The following is an 18,070-nucleotide window of genomic DNA, read 5'->3' as shown; positions in this document are numbered from 1 at the left end:
TTACGTTGGACAATGGGGGTTTTGTTATTATTTGAACAGCAGTCTCACATTGCTCATAAAAAAATAAAAAAAAAGGGTTAAGAAAATTTATAATTTATTCTATTAAATTGACTTGTCTTTAGAGTTTGTGACTTTTATAGGGAGAATCACGTATTCTAAAAACAAATGTCACACAATTTGTTAATCCTATTTAAAGAATGCATATGAAAATCATGTGATTTAATGACAGATGTCAATTTAATATAAAATTTTAAAGAAAAGTACACATACTCCTTTAAACTACAACATCATTGTCAATGTTTCCCCATAAACTACAAAAAAATTGTCAATGTCTCTCATAATGACAAAAATACCCTTCATAAAATTATTATTTAAAAAAAAAACAAAAAAAATTATTAAAAAAATATAAAATAACAAAAAGTTACACAAAAAACAAAAAATAGAAATAAAAAATAAAAACTGGTTTTTCTTCTTCTTCTTCTTTTTAAAAAAATATTTTTATAATTTTCAGTTATTTTTTTTTTCATTTGTTTTTTTTAATATATATATATTTTTTTTTCATTTTTCATTTTTTTTAAAAAAAAGACATTTATCTCTCCATTTTGGGGAAACTTTAGAACTTCTGCATAGAAAAATCAACCATTAGAAGCCAATAACACAAATCTTGTTATTTGGCTTCCAGCATCTCCGCCTCTTCCTCGACAATCTCTCGCAACATAAGCCTTCTACTTTTTTCTTCTTCTTTCTTTTTTTTCCTTTTCTATTACTAAGCTGAGAGTGACTGTGTGAGACAATGATTGTTAAATTATTCTCTTTGTTCATTGACTTTTCAGTTTTCTAGACGATAAAAATCTGTGGTCGACAAGTTGTCTTTGTTTTACTTTTCAGAATTTCTCCCTTTATTTATTTATTTATTTTTTTTTATAGATACTTTTTAGAATTTCAATCGTTGCAAGTTGTAAGTTGCAATGTGTCTTGTCAACGTGGCAACAATTACACCTTGTTTTATTTTTTATTTTTAAAGTTAATTTTGTATTTTGTTTTTTATTTTTATTTTTTGTATTAGTGCCTACATGTTAACTAATATATTAATTTGACATATATTTTTGAAGTTTGATAGATACATTTTTTTTGTGATACATATATTATTTATAATTTATATTTTGAATTGTAATTATCATACTTTTATATATTATAATAAAAATATAGCACATAAAAAAAAAATTTATCATTATATTTTATTATTTTAATTTCGTCCCTAATAAGACAGATTCCTGGCTCCGCCACTACATAAAGTTCTGCAAAATCATAGCCACATGCTATAAGGTTACATAGTCATAGATACAAACAAAATTCTTACAATAAAGTGTCATCTATGATTTTCATTTTTTGCTAACTATGTACAAAAATAATTAAAGAGCAAATATACTCCCTCATCCTCTCCATTTTCCTTTTTACTCTCCGCTCCTACCATTTTTCTCTCATTCTGATTTTTATTTTTTATTTTTGAAAGGGATATGTGACTTTTCTCTAACATTTTATAATAAAAAAAAAGAAGAAAGAGAAAGAAACATTGACCCATTTTTATGTGTGTCATGAAGAGCAAACTTTGTGGTCCCAATTTTCCACTAGAAAAATTCTAAGCATGTGGGTGACCTTTGAACATCCTGTTTAGTAAACAGAATATGATAGACAGGGGACGGTTGACCGTCCCCTGTCCATGGGTGCTCTAAAACTGCTACAAAAATCATCCCAACCCCACTAATTAGGGGAAATGATAGTTGGAGGCCGACTTGTTGGCCTCCAACAGACTTTTTTTAATTAAAAAATAATAATTTTTTAATGAAAAGGGGCGGGCAAGGACCGGCAAGTTGGCCCCTGCCTATCATTGCTCCACTAATTAAACCTCGGTTAGTTCCAGTTGAAGCCTATGGAGAAAGTGGGCCACGACATGTCAGTCTTGAACTCTCTGTCAAAGTCGCAAGTGCAGTCAACGACAGAACGAGCGACGGAACAGTGGCAGTGCGACATGGGACAGTGGCGGTCGAGGCGCTCCACTGCCTTCTTTGTTTGAGTACTATTGGAGTTGCCTCTAAAAATTGTATGCCAACCTGAATGAAGATCGTCTAGTAAAATTTTATTTATTTCCGATAACTATAGCATTAGTAATTAATTTTTAATTTTTAATTTTTATTTAAATAAAAAGAAAAGAAAAAAAGGAGGGCTAAAATGTCAATTTTTCTTGTATTTCTTAAAAAATGATGTGACTTTTAAAATTATTATTAAATAAATTTTGATTTAACTATAATTTTAAAAGTCATGATTATTCTTAGAGCTCCTAGGAATAGAAGAGAGATACAAGAATAACATTTAGTATTTCTCTATAGTAACTTTTTTGGTATTTTGAGTTTTGTTTTTGCGGATTGTATAAAGCCAATTTTTCTCTTATTTTTAAGAAAAAGTATAATTAGCAATATCTCATTATAGTAACGTGACATTTTTAATTTAATATTAATTTTTTAATTAAAATTAATACAAAAGTGGATTAACAATGGTACGTGAATGAGTCAATGAGTGGTAGATAGAGTATACTCTAAAGGTCTGTTTTTTGGGATTTAAAAAAGTACAATTTAAAATAACGCTTTTAAAATGTGCTATTTGAAAAAAAAAAAAATTTAAAAATGCAGTTCGGCTTTTGGCAAAATCGCAGTTAAAAATGCAGTTCAGCTTTTGGCAAAATCGCAGTTTAGCCTTTAAAATCGCAAATTAGCCTTTAAAATTATGCGTTTTCAAAAAAACACCTTATTACTTGCGATTTAAAAAAGCAGATTTTTCTGTGTTTTCAAATCACAATTTTTTAAAACGTAGTTCCCAAACTATTTATGTTTTGCAATTTGGTTTAAAACTGCATTTATTGTCTACCAAATTACAATCTCAAACGGACCCTAAGTATTTTTTTTTTTATTTCTTTTATTTTGTTCTAAGCAATTGTAGTAACAAGGAAAAACTGTGGTATACGTATCTTCTTCCAGCTTTATAGACTATAGAGCATTGACCACGGAATCAATTTAGACTTATTGGATCTCATGTGGAAAACATGGGCAACGTGGTTTTGACATTTTTTGCCTTCTCTATTTTTTCGGTTCGTCTTAATGGAAACGTCACTATCGTGTGCGGTGCAATGCAATTTAATATTTTTATTTTTCAATTTAAAATTGATGTAATTCTTAAAATTATTATTAAATCAAAATTTAGTAGTGGGTTATTATAAATTCAATGGTAATTTATAGGTGGTACTATTGATGGTGCGTGTCCTACACGCGTCGCCGTCCGGCATCTTAGCCTCCTTCCCCCACTGCCAGCGGCTTGTTTTGATGTTTTGGCCTGTTTTGTCTTTGTGTTCTTCTCATGTTTCTCCAGTTATAGTCTGTTTGTGTTTGGTTCAAATTTTATGGGAATATTTGTTTGCTAATTGCTAGATCAGCCATCTTTCTTTAGAGAGTGAACGTTATTATAAGAGAAGCTCAAGTGTCATTTTTGTAAAATTTGTATTTCTGTTTAGGCAATTGTTTTATTAAGTCAAATCTTTATGGCTTAGAGAATGAGGGGTCTTGTCCCTTATTTTTAAGTTGTAAGCCCTGAAGCTGTTTGCAATATTAATGATAGCACATGCTATTTGTTCAAAAAAAAAAAAAAAAAAAACACCCTCCATCCCAACAACAAAGGTAACATTAAAAATATGCAAAAGTATACGTATCTCCCTCAAAGTATCAAAAGGCAAAAAATGTCAATGTCACATCCTAAGACTAACAAAAAGACAAAAATAACCATAATATATATATATTTTCCAATAAAACAAAAATGTCCTTATAAATTTGAAAAACAAAAATAAAAAAAAAACAAAAGAAAAAGTTAAAAAAAAAATGAAAAAACAAAAAAAAATTGAAAAATGAAAAAACGAAAAAAAAAACTGAAAATTATAAAACAATTTTATTTAAAAAAATTAAATGAAAAAAAAAAAAGAAAAACCAGTTTTTATTTTTATTTTTTTTTATTTTAGATTTTTTTAAATAATTTTATAGAATGGTATTTTTGTCATTAGGAGGGATATTGACATTTTTTCAATAGTTTAAGGCGGAGAAATTGACACAATTAGTAGGTTGGAAGAACATTGATAACGAAATAGTAATTTGAAGAAGTTATGTCTACTTTTTCCTAAAAAAATATTACTCATTGGGCTAGGGCTCCATAGAATGTAGATAATGTATTTCTCTAATATAGTCCTAAAATAAATAAAAATTCAATCCATAAATTTGCAACTGTATTTTTTAAAAAACTTAGTTCATTATTTTTTTTTCAAAATTAAACCTATTTTTCTCCGAAGAACATTTGAAAAGAAAATTCTGTTTCAGTCAAATATGAGGCTATTTTTTTTAATAAAAAAATATATTTTGAGAAGAAGACGAAGGGGTCGTGTAACGTACCAGGTCAGGTCCCGGTCCCAACCCAAATCAAACGTTGGAGGCTGGGGCCTGGGGGCACTCAACCAAGCTTTTAATTTTGTTTTCTCGGAGGTCTTTAAAAAATTTAAAATATATGATTAGAATTTAAATCTCTGTCAAAAAGATATTCCATTGACATGTCCCAGAAGGAAAAGAACGTTTGATCTGCGAACAGTGGAGCCCGAGTAGCCGGAAACTTTTCTCTTTGGGTAGCTCTCCAGCAGGTATTTAAAATAATAAGGCCATCGAATCCTTTATATTCTTCCCCTTTGCGTCTTCAAATCTCTGCTAAAATCTTTCCCAATGTTGTTCTCTGAATCCTCTTAGCTACATTCAGCTTAGCCTTTCGTAAGCTTGGATATCATCGTGTTTTTCTCAGACCTTGAAGCATCTTCGTCACACACTTTTGTTGAGTTCCTTAGGCTCTAAGCTCTAAAGGGTTCCTTTTTCTTTTTTAATTAATAGTGATTCTTTTTGAAAGTTTGTTTATTGTTTGCTTTTGGGTTTTGATATTTCAGGGATTTGGAGGTTGGTTCTGGAAAAGAGTTCTGAGAGAAAGAGAAAAAAGAAAGCTGGGATTTTGCTGCTGAGGAAATGGGTTGCATGAACCGCAGTTTTTGTGTGGGAGTCTGTATTGGGTTGATGTTGATTTCCACGGCGAGATTTTGTGTCGGGGTCACTGATCCTCTCGATGGTAACGTACAGAGCTCACACTTTCTGACTATATTTGTCTAGCAGTGCTCTGTTTGGTTCTCGGGAAAGTAAAAGGAAAATGATTGAAGGTGGCATCTTTGATTAACATTTTATTTCATTTGATTGATTCTTTCTGTAAACCCAACTTAGAATAAGAGTGGCTAAGTATTTAAATTTTCAAATTTCTTTCTTTTCTTGGTGTATGTTAAACCCTGCTTGTCTATAATTTGCTGTATTATAAATCGTAGTTTTCAGTTCTTATGAAGAATTTTACTGAATTCTTTGACATACTGTCAAACTATTTTCCCCGCTTTGATAGATAGAAGTTCTAATATGGTTGTTTTTTTTTTTTCTTTAGCTTCTTCTGTTTTCTTAGCCGAGAAATTATAGGTTGACGTTGTCAAATATCACTATGGAGTTGTATATTGATTATCTTGTTGTGTCTATTCCTTTTCCAGTTATGGCAATTAATAGCTTATATGTTGCTCTGGGGTACCCGCCACTTCTTGGGTGGCTTCTTGTTGGAGGAGACCCATGCGGGGATAAGTGGCAAGGTGTTGAGTGTGTTTTCTCAAACATAACGGAACTGTATGTTGATTCTCCCACTCTTGAGTTATTATTTATCAGTTTTCATTCCTTTGTTGATCTTCTGAGCTGTTTGGGTTGACAGACGACTTAGTGCTGTAAATTTGGGAGGAGTATTGGGCGATAGCTTGGGATACTTTGGATCGATCTTAGCAATGTATGTGTCACGATTACCTGCAATTTTCTGTGTCATATGTGCATGCAGTTGTCATATGAATGAGGTTGACATCATTTAGAGTGACTATTATCACTGTTATCTGAATCCAATTTGTGTAATATAAATGCCTCAAGCTCTGAATTTATATGTACTTGTTATATCAATGTCAACATGTTAGATAGGGAAAATTGCTAAATTAGCCCCTTTTGTTTGTCCGAGGAACAAATAAATCCCTGTAGTTTCAAAAATTCATGTGGTATGCGTATGTACGAAAATGATCATTTTGTACAAATTTTGGTCTTTTTTGTGGCAGAGTTCTTATGAAATTACAATTTTACCTTAGAATAAAAAGTTATAAAAAACAAAGGAAAATATAAAGAAAAAAAAAAGGAAAAAGACTTGGTTTGCGTTGGCCGACCACCCCCAATACCAGCCTTTGGGGACAGCTGAATTACCCCCATAGCCTGGGGGTTGTTTAGCTACCTCCAAAACCGACCGGTGGGGATGGTTCGACCACCTCAAGAAGGAAGCATCAAATTACATTGCCACTTCAATTGTTTAACTGTTTAAATATATCTTTCTAGAATCTAATGAAGCTTTGTGCTGCATTATGGAGCAGAGATTTGAGCAACAACCATATTGGCGGGCCTATTCCATCAACTTTGCCCCTTACCGTCAGGAACTTGTGCGTTTAAACCTCATTCACTTCCCTATCCATGAGAGCAAACTACTTTTACTCTGTCATGCTTTTAAATACCCTATTTTGACATTATTTGAGTCTTTTGTTTATTACACTTGTTTAGTTCTCTTTCGAATAACAAATTCATCGGAAGCATCCCCGACGTTTGGTCCTCAGCAGGTCAATTGATGGACTTGTAAGTTTTGGTTAAAGTTTAATCATACTAAGGCTCTATTTGTTTCGAAATAAAACATTTTTTGAGGGAAATGTTTTCAATGCAAAATATTAGATGATCTATTTCTGGCTTTTGGTTGAGACTTTAAAAATGAAATTTAATGTTTGTTTACGTGAGAAATTTCTGTTGTTTGAGGAGGGAGGTGGTGGTGGTGGTGCGGAGTGAAGGGGAAGGGAAGAGGGAGCTGGTGGTAGTGCTGTGGAGGACTGAGGAGGAGGGAGTGGGAGATGGTGGCGGCGATGTAGAGGAGTGAGGAGAAGGGAGGGGGAGGTGGTGCTGGAGTGAGGAGGGTGGTTGTGGTGGTGGCGGTGTGGAGGTGAGGAGGCAAAGGCTTGATAGAGAGAGAGAAGAGATAAAAAGATGAGAGAAAGAGAGAAAAGAGAGGACTGCATCCCAGAAAATGACTTACATTTACTTAAAGTGCAAGTCATTTCCTACCACTTGGGGTGTAATTTTCAGATGACCAGGATTCAGGAAAGTGTTTTCCATTGATTAGTTTTTTCTATGGCACTAAACATACTAAAACATGACAATATTATCCATAAACCATTTGTCGTTGAAAGAAATGGAGCCTTAATGTCCTGTTGTTGGTTTGTTATTGTTTTCTTGTGATATGTTTCTTCATCTAAAGTCTAATTTCCTCCCGCAGGTCATTAAACAATAACCTTCTAACTGGGGGAATACCAGATACCTTTCAACAGCTTGCTGGTTTGATGAACTTGTAGGCATTTTCTTTTTTGTTCGAATAGCTTTTCATTCATCTTGTTTTTCTGTTTTTGTGGTTGTGATCACATATTGTGGTGCAGAGATCTGTCGAGCAACAATTTAAGTGGTCATTTGCCTCCCTCATTGGGAAATTTGTCAGCTCTTACCAAATTGTGAGTAATTGTCTCAATATAATTTCTTTTTGTAAATCTACTATACATAATAATTTCCATTAACTATATACTTTCTATGCAGGCACTTGCAGAACAATCAACTTTCTGGGACCCTTGATGTTTTACACGATCTTCCCCTGCTGGATCTGTACCCATCTTTCATCCTCTTTGATTTTTATTTTTACATATTCTTAATATTGTTTCTTGGCAATCTTACCATTGGAGGATTTGATACTGATGCAAAAGTTGGTGGGAGGAACTATGTGCTGCCTTCAGCAATTCAAATTCTTTTTTTTTCGTGCTATGTAGGAACATAGAGAACAATCTATTCTCTGGACCTATACCTGCAAAATTACTGAGTATTCCAAATTTCAGGTGAAGTACCAACCCCCCCCCCCCCCCCCTCCTTCCCCTTTTATATGTTGTGCCAATTACAATATATGGATTTGTCTTTTAACATGGATATAGTTGTGTTGTGTTTTGCCAAATCCTGTGAAATAATGACATTAATGGTTCCTCCGTGGTCTCATTTTAATTAACAGGGGAATTGTGTTATTTGTATGTTATAGATGAACGTATGAATTTATCAGAGAAAGCATGAATGTATTGTTGTTGAAGCATAAGGAAAATACTGAACAACTTGATACTTCTTTCTTTCTTAATTTTTTTTTCCCTTCTCCCCCTTTCTTTTTGGATATTAACTCGTCTGGCATGACAATGTTTTACCTATCTAGGCTTAGTAAAGCAGCCATTAATGCCTAGTATTTTATTTAAGATCATAAAGTAGAACATGAGTAATCCCATCTTCTAACCAATTTATCATTCCAAGACCGGTTAGGTTTGTTATCATTTTGACCTCTATGGAGTAGTCACAGGGGACACAATGGATACTACTATTGTAGTATAATAATAGCTTCTAGATATCCCCATTGTTCTGTATTGAAGTCCAATGGTATGGCTTAAATTTGTGTGCCTAATGTTCCATTTTATCACCATATTTATACTGTCTAACTTTTACTTTGTTGCTTCTTTTGGTAACAATAGCATCTATTTTGCAGAAAAGATGGAAATCCATTTAATACTACAGTTATTCCATCACCCCCGACTGCAGCCCCTCCTCTTGCAGCGGCTCCAGCGGCAACATACTCTGCACAAGCCCCTAGGCTACCAGCAAATGGACGTGTTGTCCCAGAAAACCTGAAGCATACAGGAGCCGGGGAAATTTTGACAGCCAAGAGGGTCACTTGGATTGCTGTTGTAGGGAGTTTAGTTCTTATTGCAATCGGGCTGTGCCTTTGTAAGTTGCGATGCTTGAAAGGAAGGAAAGAGAAAAAAAATGCTGAGAGGCATGATATTGGTGCCTATAAGGGCTCTAGAGAAAAGCTTAGATACACTGAATCTTCGGTTCCGCAAAATGGTCTAATGGAGAAAGGTAGCTTTGACATTGTCCATTTTTTAAATTTCTTTATCTCTTACAATCTGTTCTACTTAAAATTTGGCTTTTTGACATTTTTAGTAGTTCCAAGAGAGACAGTTGTGAAACCACTAGATAGGTATGTATTAAACAATGGAAGAAAGGTTGGCACTCCAAAGCTTCAGAATGAACATGAGGTAGATGTGAAAACAATGTCTGCAGTTTCAATGCATAAGGAGGATGATGAGATAGACACGACCAGCATGGATATGAATTTCTTGCCGCCACCACCTCCTCCTCCATTCTTTCCCGTTGAGAAGATCAGTGTGAAACCGATGGTGCCTATCAAAGTAACTACAACTAGAGATCCCTCTAAGGGTCTGAACACAAGTTCTGTAAAACATTTCACCGTCGCATTGCTTCAGCAGTATACAAATAGCTTTTCTCAAGAAAATTTTATTGGAGAAGGCATGCTTGGTAATGTTTATAGGGCTGAGCTCCCCGATGGAAAGGTAAGATTCTTTTAGTTTAATATGAACTGATTTGCTAGGATGACCATGTGGCTGTTTGATCGTGTGGCTTCTCAACTTGGTTGTGTGGATCTACTTCAGACAGTGTTGTGTGCTTGTTTTTGTTGTCTTTTCCATTTTTTCCTATTGAGTTATATGGAGGTTCCTTTGTGGGCTGCTGGGGTAGGCTTGCATACTTGGAGTCACTTTTTAAAGAATTTTGCTGGTATTCTTCTTCTTCATTTTCATCTTCATCTTCGTAAGTATAGGTTTGAATTGTCAAACTATTAGGCTCACCTCTAAGTGTGAAAAAACTACCTGCTAGGTAGCCCCCACCCCTTCCCCCAAACCACCACTCTTTCCCCAAGTTTTCGATTATATGGGTAGACAAACCTTGATTCAAATATTTATGAGAATGACATTTCTTAATTAACCTTCCAATTTTCCTTCAAAAGTCATCTTAAAAGAATAACTCTTTATATCCTTTTATGCTTGAGATGATCTATTCTTGACCACCCCCTCCCCCTCCCCCCTCTCTCATGGTTAGCTTTGTGTTTCTAGTCACACACATTATAAATTGAGATCCTAACATTTAATCTGCCACTTATTGATTCTTTGTAGCTACTGGCAATCAAGAAATTGGACACTAAAGTTTCCAGGCAGCAGACTGATGAGGAGTTCGTTGAACTAGTTTCTAGTATCTCTAGACTTTGCCACCCTAATATTGTGGAGCTAGTGGGTTACTGTGCTGAGCACGGTCAGCGGCTACTTGTGTATGAGTATTGCAGAAATGGGACACTTCATGATGCACTGCATGTGGATGATGAGATTCATAAAAGACTTTCATGGAAAACACGCATCCAACTAGCGCTTGGTGCTGCGAGAGCCCTAGAGTAAGTTGAACAACTGACTCACGAATAAGATAAAGCACCTAACTCAAAATATCTGGTGTAATTTTTCGTGCTTATATAGAAGGCTCATGTTAGGCCTGGAGGTCAGAAACAGGTTTCTTTGTAGCGTCTCCTTTATTGGTGACCTAGGAGATCTCTTGAAGAGCTCATAACTTGCTTGTTGGATTATGTACTTGTGCAAGACCTTCTGCTGTATATGTTTAGTCAATTAAAAACTGATTTTCCTCTCTTTTGTGGTAAAGGTATTTGCATGAGATCTGTCAGCCACCCATTATTCACCGAAATTTCAAGTCTGCCAATCTTCTCCTTGATGGCAAGCTTGAAGTTCGTGTCTCAGACTGTGGTTTGGCTCCTCTACTATCATCTGGTTCGGTGAGTCAGGTAATTTTGAGTTTAAGATATGATGTGCGATAACAAATTAATTATGTAGATGTTGTCCTCATTCTGACTTGTGGTTAGATGCATCAATTTTGTGACCTAAGTTGTGATAATATTGCAAAAACTAACCAGTTAATACCGTAGGATGCCAAAACTTATTATTTGTTATTTGTTACTGAGCTCAAAAGTGCATGGATTTTGTGCTAAAACATATGAAACTTTTATTTGGTAATGCGAGGTAGAAAATTAAGCTGGATGGTTGACTTTTGTTATACATAACTTGTAGCTGACATTGGTGCATTTACTGTCAGTTGTCTGGACGACTTCTCACTGCTTATGGTTATGGTGCCCCGGAGTTTGACTCGGGAAGTTATACACACCAGAGTGATGTCTATAGCTTTGGAGTTGTAATGTTAGAACTCCTCACAGGGCGCAAGTCGTACGACAGGTTAGCAGCCCAGTTACAGAAAATGCATATGTTCTGCACCTATCTTTCACTTTTGCATAACATCCCCAACAGAACTCTTCCATCACTCACGCGAATTATTTGGTCTCACCTAAAACTGTGTTCTTGTTTAAAAATAATATCTAGGTCACGGCCTCGGGGGGAGCAATTTTTGGTTAGATGGGCAATTCCTCAGCTTCATGATATTGATGCATTAGCAAAGATGGTTGATCCCTCATTAAAAGGAGGGTATCCGATCAAGTCGTTATCGCGTTTTGCTGATATTATTTCCTCATGTGTACAGGTGAGGGTATTTTGACACTCTTTATATTATAAGTGTTTTGACTACATATATTGATTTCAATTTAAACATACAATCCTTTTGCAGCGGGAGCCGGAATTCAGGCCATCAATATCTGAAATTGTCCAGGAACTCTTACAAATGATTTAGAGAAGAAGACAGTTGGAGTAGAAGGGGCAGCTTAGTGTGGGGAGCATGCAGTGTTTGTGGATTTTTTTCCTGGTAGTCACTCTATAGAGGGAAGCCTCTTTAATATAATTCAAAACTCATTATGATTATTGTTGTCCATATTGCTTAAAACAATGTGACTATTTATGGTGAAAAGTATGTGATGTGTCAGTTTAGTGTTCAGTTTTAAATATATTCATGCTCTCCATCTTTCACTTTGTTCATGTTAATCTGTTTGGACAGGACTTTTATTGACTTTGTTTAATGACTGATTAACAAGCCTGGTTTGGCTGCCTGAAATTGCTAGGCATATGGGCTAACCAGGCGAGGGGGTGTTTCCAGTTCCCCCAAGGTTTATGAGGCCTAATTTGCAGGAATCCAGTAGGCTTGTGGGCTTGAGCTTATCCATTAGGGGTATGAGCTAAGTTTTAATTTTCTTCTAACTACCATTCTTTCTGCAATGTTTCCTCCATTCTACTATTGGAGTTGCAATGCCTTCCTTCCGCTATTCAAAATGACAAAAATCACCCCCATAGGATAAAAAATTTAGAGAAAAGGTTTTTACTTATGGAGGATATTTTTGTCATTTTTAGCTGCGGAAGGAGGACACTACAACCCAAATGGTATATTGAAGGACATTGCAAAGAGATGATAATATGTCTAAAGGGCATGAGAATTTTTTTTTCTTTTTTTTTTTTTTGGCTTAAGAAAAATTTCAGGCATGGACAATTGGAAGTATTTTACTAATAGCTTTGTGTTTAAGCCAAACCAGAGTTGTTGATCTCCAATGCACATGGTCCTGTCGTCACTTGGAGTATTTTTTTTTTTTTTTTTTTTTTGAACAAGTAGCATGTGCTACGATGTATTACTGAAAAAGCTCGAAGGCTTACATATTGAGACAAGAGGTACAAGACCCTTGAACCCTAAGTCAGAAGGATCTGACTTAAAAACAGCTGTCAATGCAGAACACAAATCTTACAAGAATAAACATTTGAGCCTCCTTTTACAATAACGCTCACTCTCAAAAATAAAAGGGAGCCGATCTAGCAAGAAGCCATCAAATATTTTCATAAAAACAAGGGTATTACAATGGCAGACTGTACCGGAGACACAAAGGGAATAAACACACAACAGACAGAAACACCCAAACCAAATCGGAAGCAGAGAGGCAGAGGCAGTCCTCGTCAGACGACGGCGCGTGTGGGACACACGCCGCCACTGACAACCCCCAAACAGCAGATCGGTCGTCCTAAACCCCAGAAACCACCGAACATGGCCTGAAAAATTGGAACGTGACTCACATGCGCGGCCCAGGGAGCAAAGCTTCCTGGTGCGTGAAAGCCACGCGCCATGCTCCGACGATCGGCACGACCACACCTTTCGGCGGCTGGAGCAGAGAACGACGAACAACGCTGCAGGGCGGCACGTGTCTACCAGAAATCGACGAGGATGCGTAGATCTGTCTTCAAAAAATTAGAAAAGTGAAGGTCCGGCCAGAGAACCACCGTCGATGACACTGCACAGAGCAGTCTCTCCCCCACCTGGTCGGCTTGATTTGAAGCTTCATGCCTGAATCAAAAGAAATAAACCAGAAGAAAAAAACAAAGAAACAGCAACCGCCATAGCCAAAACAAGACTAGGGGAAAACAACCGCCACTGAACTATCGGGGGAATAAGACTCCACAACCCTAATGGTTGGGATAAAACCTAACCTTCACTGGTACACACTATGGAGGAGCAAAAATCACTCCATAACCTAAAAGGCTAGGAGAAAAGCACTTACCAGGAGGAGGGAGGCGTGAAGCCACCCTCCCCCGGCGACAAACTCAAACAGATGGCTTTCTTTCTCACAGTGGAAACAAACGAGAGCTTCTCTCTCCTAATTGGGCCACCCTCACTTGGAGTATTGTTTTAGTAACAAAAGAAGTCATTTTAGAAGACACAGGTCTTTGGATTTGATGGGTGGCATTGTGGTAATGTGGGATGTCGGCTGAGTTCCAGACAGTCAAATGTTTATTTTACTCAATCATTAATCATATTTAATATGTTTATTTTACTCAATCATTAATCATATTTAATTCATAGATCGGTTTCAAGGTCAGGACAAGGATTTGTATAGTGACTAGTGAGAACAAAGAGCAGCTTGTAGTCCCTTCATTCACGCCCTTCAAACAGATTCCCCTAATTGTCCTTTTAAAAAGAATAACGCTACGTGTTACATCCTCACCTGCATTTTATTGAATTGATGTGGTTGTCCCTATCGACACATCAGCCTTTATTATATATATAACAAAGGCAGATGGACACGGACACATAGGCCAGTAAGATTGAGGTGCAGTGAAAATTACATTTTTATTTCACTATTATCAAACCCGGTTGACGGAACAATGCTAATAAAAAAAATTAAAAAATTAAAAAAAAAAAAAGCATGTTGAGATTGTAGTGAAATAAAATTGTAGTTTATAGTATAACTCATCCTTAAATTTATATATGGGCTAAGACGTGAACATCTCAAATATCTTGATTTCTAATATTATACTGGAATATACAATTAAATTTTCCTTCTTTTTTTTTTTTAATTTTTTTTTTCCTTTTTAAAATTTTGTCACTCCTTAAGGAAATCTAAAAAATGCTTTACAAAAAATATTGCTAGTCCGAACCCTCTATACAAGCTACCTTTGGAGAACTGGACAATTTTTTCTCAACCGGATTAGAGAAAATTATTTCAACCTAATTTATTGAATAAATATATGTCACTAGAATATGTAATTCTCATGTGTTCTAAGAACACATAGAATACATGTCAGTTCTTTAGACTGAATTTGTAAAAGCATTTTGTCTATTTCTTATAATAACATCCGTTTATTTATGATGAGACATAAAGATAAAAACAGTTTTAAGTATTTTTTTATTTTTTTTAATACTCTCTATTTCTTAGAATAACTTTTTTTTTTTTTTTTTCTTGATAGAAAGCAAATACAGGTCAAATTAAAGTATGGGATAATTGCACCGTTGGTCCATGTGGTATGCCATAATTATTTTTCACTCCTTGTGGTTTAAAAAGTTCATGGGAGGTTCTTGTGCTATGCAATAATTATGTTTTACTCCCTGGGTCGATTTTCCGTCCACCATTTTGACGGAATCTATTAGCTCTACACGTCAACGCCACGTGTCGCCAATAAGATGGCGACACGTGTCCATCTTAACAAAAAAAAATTATTAAAAAATAAATAAAAATACTTATTTTTTTAAAAAAAATAAAAGAAAAAAAGAAAAAGAAAAAGGGGAAGCCAGCCACCCCTTGCTGCTTCTTTTTTTTTTTTTTTTTTTTGAATTTTAATTTTTTTTACAAAAATAAGTTTATTTCTTTAATAAATTTATATTTTTTATTAAGATGGACACGTGTCGCCATCTTATTGGCGACACGTGGCGCTGGCGTGGCATTTGACGGAATCTGTTAAAAAATTTAACTTAATTTGACGCTAGGGATTGATTTGTAATTATTGTATAGCACAGGGACCTCCCATGAACTTTTTAAACTATTGAGAGTGAAAAATAATTATGGCATACCACAGGGACCAACGGTACAATTATCTCTTAAATTATTCTACAATTTTTATTTTATTTTATTTTTTCAGATAGCTAATCCAAAAGTATTGTTTCAAAAAGTATTCAATGCCTATATATATATATATATATATATATATATATATATATATATTAAAGGTCATCACCGACCGAACAGGGCGCTGAACCATATAAGCATGGAAAACGTTCAGGTACACTGCTCATGATCATGCACACTGCACACAGGAAGCTGAAGATCACTATTAATAATTATCTTGTTTCAATAAATTTGCCCTTCGGAGACATTCCTCTTGCCTCACAATATGATTGTCTACAGATGATTCAACCCCACCACCATTAAAGGCCTGGACTGGAGTACACCTTCTCTTGCTTTTATCTCCAACACCTTTTCTCATTTTTGTAGCAGCTGTTCCTCATGATTACTACCATTTCTTTAAGCAACCTCTCAACCATTTTATTTCGATGCATTTCACAGTACTAGGCCCCCACCATGGGCTTACCCATCTGTCCGTTTAACTATGAGTACGTTCTTCAAGTATAACTACTTAAATACACGCTATTGGAGTCGGAATTATCGCAGCTGCCGGCACCAGACTTACTTTTCGTTCAGGGACGGAGCCAAAAATTATTATGGTCAGGGGGCTGTTGAGGCAATTGTTCTCAGTTCACCCCCTGTTTGACACTCAACGATATATCTTACACATATGATTAACAAGCATTCATATTAGATTTTACATATTTAATAGTGTATATGTTACTACATAGTGAATATATTGTCACATTATTTAAAAAATTTAAATGGCGTAATATCATATACACCGTTAGATTCAACAAAACAAAATTAGATCATAAAAATAAATCATCTATATTTCACTTGAAATTAAAAACATCCCATTAATTCTAGCAAGCATATGGTAAATTTTTTATAACTCGTGGTAAACACTTGATTTATTTAGATGGTTAATGTTGGGCCAGTTGACCCCATGCCCAATTCATCAATTAACTAACTCGAGAATTTCTAAACAGCTTCACACTGAATTAATTTCTCCCTAAGTCACGTCAGTAACCTCTCAATAATTATCAGCATGAGACAATACACATGATGGGGGTTAGGAGGTGTAAAAAAATATTTACACCAAGATAGATTCCAATGAAGGCGTATCACATGACATACAATTATGGTAAAGTCCGTTATAAAGAGCGATAAATATTAGGTAAAAGGGAACTTTCGTCTCATTTTTTTAGACCCTGTTTCGCTTTCCTTCTATTCATGATAACTAAAGCATCATAGCTATTTTTACGTCCGGTCGTGTTTTTATTACCAGGTTGGTTTTAGAATGCAAGTTGCAATGAAGGAAAGTGAAAAAAAAAAAAAAAAAAAAAAAAAAAAAAAAAAAAAAAAAAACCCTGATGACTAGGGTCTAGGTATGCTCTTGATGATATGTATTTCATAATGCTCTTTGTCAATCCTGCAGGAAGGCTTAGGCACGTCTCTATTGAATGAACCGAGTTGCTTCAAAATGTATGACCAATAAATCTTATCCAAAGATCTTAAAAAAAAATTAAAAAAAATAAAATCTTATCCAAATCTATGACCAATAAGCTAAAACCATTTTAAAAAACCAAAAGTACTTCAATGAAAATAGCATCACAAAAAGAGAAGATTTTTTTTTTTTTTTTGGTATTACAATTCTTACTTTATATATATATTTTACAAATTTACGTGTGAACTTACTACAAAATAACAATTGTCATATAAATTATTTAATTTACATTTTAGTGATTAATGTAACAAGTGTTATCAGAAGTGCGGAGTTTATAAATTTTGGAAATTTTATATTTTTGGTTCTTTTTTAATCAAATCTAACATTTGACAATAATAATCATCCGTCTCTATTTTATTTAAAATGGAAAGTATTCCAATTAAAACAACCTAAATGCTTCATTTTGTTTTGATTCTTTGAACAAGTAACTCTTTTGTTGGGGTTGATACACCAAAGTTGACTGCTAATCAATATTTTTATTTATTTATTTATTTTGGAGCAGTTAATGTTTTAGTTAATAATAAAATATTAATTAAATGTCTTAATCAAACCAAATCGCAATTACCACCCACAAGAAACAGATTGAAAATATTTATAAAAAAACAAAGACAAAAGAGGAAACCATCGATCACAACCAATTTTCCTTCCTCTTATTAATTTACAGTTTCACAAAAGTCATTTTCCAATGGTTGGTAGAATGACTAGATTCCCCACCCCCCCAAAATTTAAAAATCATATTCCTATTTATCAGAGCCACCAACGTGCACTAATAAAGAATAAACAAAAACACCAAATTAAAATAATCATTTTTCCTTTATCTAAAACAAAATCAGGTACAATTTAACATTTAAAATTTTATGTTTTTTTTTTTTAAAAAAAACCCTTTATTTTAATTGAAAAAAGCAGTTTTCTATATTTTTAAATAATAATTTTTTAAAAACATAATTCTAAATAATTTAATTTTAAATTACATTTTCTTAACGACCTTTTTTTTATCCAAACTTAATTAACCTAACCACTAGAATCTATTACAAGCAGGAGGATTGTGGGACCACTACGTCATAAACCCATTGTATTGGTCAA

At 34.5% G+C, this 18,070-nt stretch overlaps 1 protein-coding gene and 1 long non-coding RNA gene across 3 annotated transcripts; one reads left to right on the top strand and one right to left on the bottom strand.

Annotated features, from left to right (window-relative positions):
• The first annotated feature begins 4,571 nt into the window (after positions 1-4,571).
• Positions 4,572-12,038, top strand: LOC133868594 (protein STRUBBELIG-RECEPTOR FAMILY 3-like). 2 transcript variants are annotated; one of them, XM_062305524.1, is made up of 17 exons: positions 4,572-4,726; positions 5,021-5,196; positions 5,654-5,783; positions 5,866-5,937; positions 6,557-6,622; positions 6,741-6,812; positions 7,501-7,572; positions 7,658-7,729; positions 7,812-7,877; positions 8,039-8,104; positions 8,788-9,161; positions 9,249-9,655; positions 10,274-10,545; positions 10,806-10,944; positions 11,253-11,389; positions 11,534-11,690; positions 11,775-12,038. In XM_062305524.1, the coding sequence occupies exons 2-17, from the start codon at positions 5,097-5,099 to the stop codon at positions 11,835-11,837; spliced, it is 2,265 nt and encodes a 754-aa protein (XP_062161508.1). In that variant the 5' UTR covers positions 4,572-4,726; positions 5,021-5,096; the 3' UTR covers positions 11,838-12,038. The 2 variants fall into 2 exon arrangements, with proteins under 2 accessions (XP_062161508.1, XP_062161507.1); XM_062305523.1 differs by having other exon boundaries at positions 4,573-4,726; positions 9,246-9,655.
• Positions 12,039-12,771: 733 nt separating this feature from the next.
• Positions 12,772-13,758, bottom strand: LOC133868595 (uncharacterized). The gene is made up of 2 exons (XR_009900365.1): positions 13,568-13,758; positions 12,772-13,424 (listed from the first exon to the last, which is right to left on the bottom strand). It is a non-coding gene; the product is annotated as an uncharacterized LOC133868595 (long non-coding RNA).
• Positions 13,759-18,070: the final 4,312 nt, after the last annotated feature.

The sequence above is a fragment of the Alnus glutinosa genome, chromosome 5, assembly GCF_958979055.1.
Source record: "Alnus glutinosa chromosome 5, dhAlnGlut1.1, whole genome shotgun sequence".
NCBI classification, from domain to species: Eukaryota; Viridiplantae; Streptophyta; class Magnoliopsida; order Fagales; family Betulaceae; genus Alnus; species Alnus glutinosa.
Note: the sequence above shows the minus strand (reverse complement) of the source record. Positions and strands in the feature narration are given on the sequence as shown.

Bases quoted from the DNA above. Each gene is read 5' to 3' on its own strand.
- LOC133868594 (XM_062305523.1), top strand. From the start codon at position 5,097: ATGGGTTGCATGAACCGCAGTTTTTGTGTGGGAGTCTGTATTGGGTTG. The intron at 7,573-7,657 runs GTAGGCATTTTC...ATTGTGGTGCAG, and splicing joins CTTGCTGGTTTGATGAACTT to AGATCTGTCGAGCAACAATT. The intron at 11,390-11,533 runs GTTAGCAGCCCA...AATAATATCTAG, and splicing joins GGGCGCAAGTCGTACGACAG to GTCACGGCCTCGGGGGGAGC.